The sequence below is a fragment of the Sinocyclocheilus grahami genome, unplaced genomic scaffold (genome assembly GCF_001515645.1).
Source record: "Sinocyclocheilus grahami isolate Dianchi unplaced genomic scaffold, SAMN03320097.WGS_v1.1 scaffold121.1, whole genome shotgun sequence".
In the NCBI taxonomy this organism is placed as follows: Eukaryota; Metazoa; Chordata; class Actinopteri; order Cypriniformes; family Cyprinidae; genus Sinocyclocheilus; species Sinocyclocheilus grahami.
Genome location: NW_015505300.1, coordinates 1,316,825 through 1,322,694, shown reverse-complemented (window position 1 = coordinate 1,322,694; position 5,870 = coordinate 1,316,825). Strand labels below are relative to the sequence as shown.

The window sequence follows — 5,870 nt, the reverse complement described above, 5'->3', positions numbered from 1 at the left end:
TCGTGTCTTGGAGATTTTAGGTGCAAGTTCAATCCAGCACCCATTTCATGCACAAATGTGTGTTTAGTAAAGATGTACATATAAACATTGGAATTGTATAATGTACACAGGGCGCAAATTTCCATTTTCAAAATTCATCAGTTCCACTCTTGTAGTACCATCAACAAGGCAAACAATTTCATATGATGATTGCCTATTTCCACATTGATGTTAATGACAATCAATGCAACTGTACCCATTTCAAATTGTAAAACAATTCTCATCAATTCATATGCTGAGATGTCAAGTCATATTTACACTGGCTATAATAACAGCTCTGTGTTTTATGAAAAAAAGGCACAGTCTCGATGAATTCAGAGTCTTTCTTTCAATGAACACATTTACAGTCCATGATCTCTAAATCAAAGCAGCAGACTAATGGTATGTTTCCATGAGAAGCTTGACATGAGAGTCCTTGGGGGAAAAAAAAGGATTTTTGAACTACGTAAAACAAACAAAAAAAAAATTCAGTCATAAAATAAATAAAAGCAAATTAAAACAAAAGAATTGCAATTCATATGCTGAGATGTCAAGTCATATTTACACTGGCTATAATAACAGCTCTGTGTTTTATGAAAAAAAGGCACAGTCTCGATGAATTCAGAGTCTTTCTTTCAATGAACACATTTACAGTCCATGATCTCTAAATCAAAGCAGCAGACTAATGGTATGTTTCCATGAGAAGCTTGACATGAGAGTCCTTGGGGGAAAAAAAAAGGATGTTTGAACTACGTAAAACAAAAAAAACAAAAATTCAGTCATAAAATATATAAAAGCAAATTAAAACAAAAGAATTACTGTTTAACAAGAACCAGTAACAGTACAAAAATCCACATGCAGATAAACATGTTATCTTCAATTCTTTATCCTCCCATATATGAATGTTTTGGTCCAACTGTAACTGTAATGACTGGTATTTACATATATTTGTAGATAAAAATATATGATCTGAAATTGCTGAAAAAAATGCAGGACTGCACCCCAGGCAGAAGGTTCTGTTTTAAAAATGGCAAACACCAAATGTGTATAATTTTTTCTATGAATAAAAAATTCTGGTATTTCAAGGACAAGACATATATCAACACTTTCAACATTTTGAAAGTCAAAGAAATAAAGCATTCCTTATTTTATTTACTAAATTGGAAAAATTACTATATATTTTTCAGCTTGATAAAGAGCTTCAAGAATGTTTAGTAGTCATCTGTACTCTTTTTTTACACTTTAAAATAAGATGTAAAAACTCCCAAAACAGCATCAATCAGTCAAACAACAAAACAAAACAATAACCATTAATGCATTAAATAATTACAATAATAAAACGTTCTGAAATGTGGCAGGACCTGTATAAAATCCCTATGGCTGAAAGGTGATGGTTGTCTTGAATAACGACACGAGCAAGACCTCAGTCACTTGTAAAGCTCATTAGAGAGCTTTTAAGCCTTCTTTGAGATGATATGTATTGGGGGGATAAAGCTCTTGACAGCTATTTGGCCCCAAGACTCTTCCCTGTGGCACGGACTAGTTTCAGTTGCTCTAAATGCACACATCCAGATGGAGAGCAGTCAGGCAGAATGTATTGCGTCCTCCCTCCAGTGTTTCCGACCACAGCATACAGTGTTATGGAGCACCGCTGAGTCTCAGGTAGTCTTTGGATAGATTTTCTCATAGATAAAGTTCTGTGCCAGTAGGTACAGTTCTCCGTCTTTTTCTCTCACCGCATGAGCCCGAATGTACTGGAACTGCTCTAGTGCAAACTCATAAAACTCATTCTCCATTTTCCAGATGTCTGACTGCTGCAGTCTGGCTATAGACTCTTTTGTGGGCGGCTTCTTCTCACTGGTTTTCCTTAGGTGTGATTTCTTCCCTTTAGAAATAGACACAAACATTTAACAAAAATATTCACCATCTAATAGACTTGTAAAGACTTTCTCTCTGCAGTCATACCTGTCCGATAGAGCTCTGTGGCCCCCTTAAAAAAGCGAGGGAGAGCTGCCTCCAACATCATAACAAAGTCTTCCAACTCCTCTGTCACTCCAACTAACATATATTCATTCACCAGGTTGTATTTGGCTTGCTCCAAAGCCCATTTGCTGCCAATGTTCCTGTGAAAAGGTGATTGAGGAAATGTAACAAGAGTCCTAAAAGTAGATCTGAATTGCTCAAAAAGACATTGAACAGCCTACCAGCACTCAAAGTAATGACCACAGAAGAAGGGAATCTGAAGCCACAGTTTCTCTGGAGCACAGTCAGATCCTCCAGCAGCTACACAATCATCAAATGTCTGAAACACACACAGATCTTTGAGTTGAAAAAAATATATACAGTTTACATGTTCTGAGTTCAGTGTGTAATAAAGAAAAAATGTTAAGCTTTATTTTGACAGCAAAGAAGATAATTTTGTGGTTATAGTAATGGAAGTAAGTGTTTTATTACTATTTTTACTATTTTATTACTATCTTCATGGCGAGAACAAATAATAAAAAAAACTATACAAAACATTTAAGATTAATACAAGACAAAATTCCTAAAGTACATTATTTTTTCCCACTTTTTAAAACACATCAGTCTCTGAATAAAAGCACATTCTAGTAAAATATGTTTAACAGCCATTGGAGTTTGACAAAGCAAGGCATGATGATGGTTGTCCACCTTTCAATAAATAACCACTTGTGAATCTTGAACGGCACCTAGTGAAAACAACTTCATCATACTTCGATTTGAAATGGCTATAAAAAACTTATTCCATATAAATTAATTCCCTGGCATTGATACCATTTCACCTGCCACTTTTTATTAATATAAGACTTAATTAAACAAGGCTAGTATTCAGGATGTTAATAGCACAACTTTTAATAAAAAAAATTGGGATTTTTTAAAATCATCATTTATAATAATAATCATTTAAAATTGTATTATTTAAGAATATTACTTTAAATTGTATTTGTACTTTTTACATAATAATATATAAAATATTACATTTGATATAATACATGTTACAAAATAATAATAATATTACAATATTAATATTACATTTTCCTAATATTATTATTATTATTTTGAAATAATTTTTACTAACACAATTAATTTATTTTGTGAACTTAAACCTAGGTACCTTATAGTTGTGAAATTCATAAAAATAAAAAATTGGATAAAAGTAGACTAAACAATTTCATCGAACACTTAAACCACCAGACTCACCTTTTTGTCCCCTTGCTTTCTGCGTCGCAGGCCTGGTCTGTAGTCATCACCAAAGCGCAGGAAATAGTAGTAAGACACCAAACGCTCAATAGGGTCCCGGATAACATTTATGTAAATAGGCTTTTTCTTCACTCCAAATCTGATAATGAAATAGGAAAGGAACTGTAATTAGTAATGAATTAGTATAGTAGGATTAACACATATTTTGGGCATTTAGGCATAATTAAATAGTTGATTTATGCACGTAGGTAAGGTATGGGAAGACAGACAGACAAAACTGAAAACTAACAATATGATTGTACAGTATTGTTTAAAATGAGCTGTGAGAGGCTTGCTGCAATTCCTTTTATAGCCACCAGGAGTCAGCAGCATCAAACTGCTTTTTGGGTTGTTGGGAATGTAAAACAACATCCTTTCAATGGATATGAATGAATGAGTGGCTAATGTAGGATTCTAGTTATGCAGAATGTTGACAAATCATCTTTCAGTGATGTTGGCACTGGATGCAAAACCTGAAACCACTCTATACAGCACCACTCAAAACACATTGACCACAACAGATTGAACAGAGCAAAATGACAGGAGCACATAAGACATACTTGGTGAAGTCCAGAAAGGAAACATGCCCATGGTAGAACGCAGGCTTCATCTCCTTCCATAACGTCACATTCTTTACAAACCGTACCTGAAACATGAATAAATAAATAAATACATAATAATTAAAAAATAAATCACTTAAGGATTTGCTCTGAAAAAACAATCAACCTTTTTAGAGTTTAATGATAGAAATTTGCCCATTTTAAGTCCCCTAAAACCTCAGGATAATATAAAGTCACCACACTATAACATCTGCTGTAGTGCACTATTAAGGAAATGCTTTGTGCCATTTAGAAGCTGTTTGGTTCATTTCAGTAAATGGAAACATTTGGATCCGTCCAGCATGATAATCTGTTGTTTGGATGGCCGTAAGTGGGAAGCACTAACAGTGAACATGCACAAGTGATACAAAACTGACCTGATCCTGAAGTGACATGACGGGATTGTTTTTGGTGGTATTGATGTGCAGCACATGGTAGTGGTTTTTGTTGCACAGGTCATAGGCGATGTTGGTGAAGGAGGTACTGGCTGTTTTGGGCACTCGGTTGTAGATGACCACCAAATCGTCTTCCTTGACCAGGGCTTCCTTCGCCCCCTCTTGAATGTGTCGTTGCTCAATCTCTCGTACCTCATGTCTGGCAATGGCTCGTTCTGCAATGGAGGAGGAGAAGATGAGGAGACATTAATGCAAAATTCATTTCAATAAATTAAAAAAAAAATACTGCAAAAAAGAAAAAAAACTGCCATATACCAGATTCATAAAGGAATACTAAAAGTACTGCATGTTGAGGGAGCAAAATTGCAAAGAATACTGGATGAATCATTATCTCTTAAAGGAAAATGTCTTTTATTAGATTTCAATACTATGCATTGCAGTTACATAATTTTGAGCATGTGGGCTCAGTGACCTGGCACTAAAAGGCTTAAAGATAATAATAATATTAATACAAATAATAATATTCATAATTTTAAAAATCCCAACAAGTGGGAGCTCATACTCGACAATAACAATAATGTTCTAATTTAATTCATATATTTAATTATATTTAAAATATTTATTTTTGACAAAGTAAAAAAAACAAACACCTTATATGCCAGAATTTTGTTATTTATTAATATTTATTTTTAAAGTGCCCCTATTATGCCATTTCGAATATTGCCTTTCATGCAGTCTGTAATGTAGCTTTGATCTGCAAAGTTGTAAAGCCAAAAGCACGATAAATAAAGTTATTGGCCCTGTCCCAAATGGCACCCTAAACCCTCGCGGTCTTCCTCCGAGTACGCACTTTCGTGGCGTAATGCCACTTTGACTGTCAGGTAGAAATCTGCTGCGGAGCTCGCCCCAGTGCCTGCTCGGCAGAAGTGCGGGTCGAGGGCGCATAACGGCCGCAAAGGGGGCGCTCGCGAGCACCCTTCTGAACGCTAAAATGACAAATGGACACCCTACAGTCTCGTGGACTTAAGTCCGTAAGACCACAAGTGCACATGAAGTGCTCCATTTGGGACAGGCCCATTGTCTCCCAAGAGAAAGAATCGACTCTGAACAGCTTAAACGAGTCGTTAATAATTCGAATCCCACTTCCATGACGGCTACACGTCACAGGGTAACACATTTGCATAATGCTCAGCTATGTTTTATGGCCCTGTCCCTTCATGTGCACTTGCGGTCTTGCGGACTCAATAGCCGCCGCGTGCACGTGTCCATTAAAGTCGGCATGAAACAGAAGTTGCGATTGTCTTTTCTTCTCTACTGTGACGTATATCCGAGTGAAACACCATCTGAAATGAGAGGGCGGGACTTGATTTCGTCCTTCGGGAATTGATTGGATCATTGGAAGTTGGCGTTGCTAACAAAATGGAGGCAGATCTGAATGCCAGTTTGCAGTTAGTGGTGGGGGATTTCTCTACAATGGAATCATAGCCGACACCCAAGCATGAATAAATGTTTTATTTATTAAGGATGACGACGACGATCAATTGCACAAAACATGCGAATGCGAGAGAGAGAGAGAGAGAGAGAGAGAGAGAGAGAAAGA

General features: G+C 36.0%; 1 protein-coding gene across 1 annotated transcript in view; it reads right to left on the bottom strand.

Moving 5' to 3' along the window:
- Nucleotides 1-810: 810 nt before the first annotated feature.
- LOC107589844 (heparan sulfate 2-O-sulfotransferase 1-like) overlaps nt 811-5,870 on the bottom strand; it is a 27,236-nt gene continuing 22,176 nt past the window's right edge. Inside the window, exons 2-7 of the mRNA XM_016278396.1 lie at nt 4,253-4,485; nt 3,837-3,922; nt 3,238-3,376; nt 2,223-2,320; nt 1,984-2,141; nt 811-1,903 (exon numbers count right to left, since the gene is read on the bottom strand). Of these exons, the coding sequence (XP_016133882.1) occupies nt 1,677-1,903; nt 1,984-2,141; nt 2,223-2,320; nt 3,238-3,376; nt 3,837-3,922; nt 4,253-4,485 (941 nt within the window). The 3' untranslated portion in view covers nt 811-1,676. The remainder of the gene's footprint in view (nt 1,904-1,983; nt 2,142-2,222; nt 2,321-3,237; nt 3,377-3,836; nt 3,923-4,252; nt 4,486-5,870) is intronic.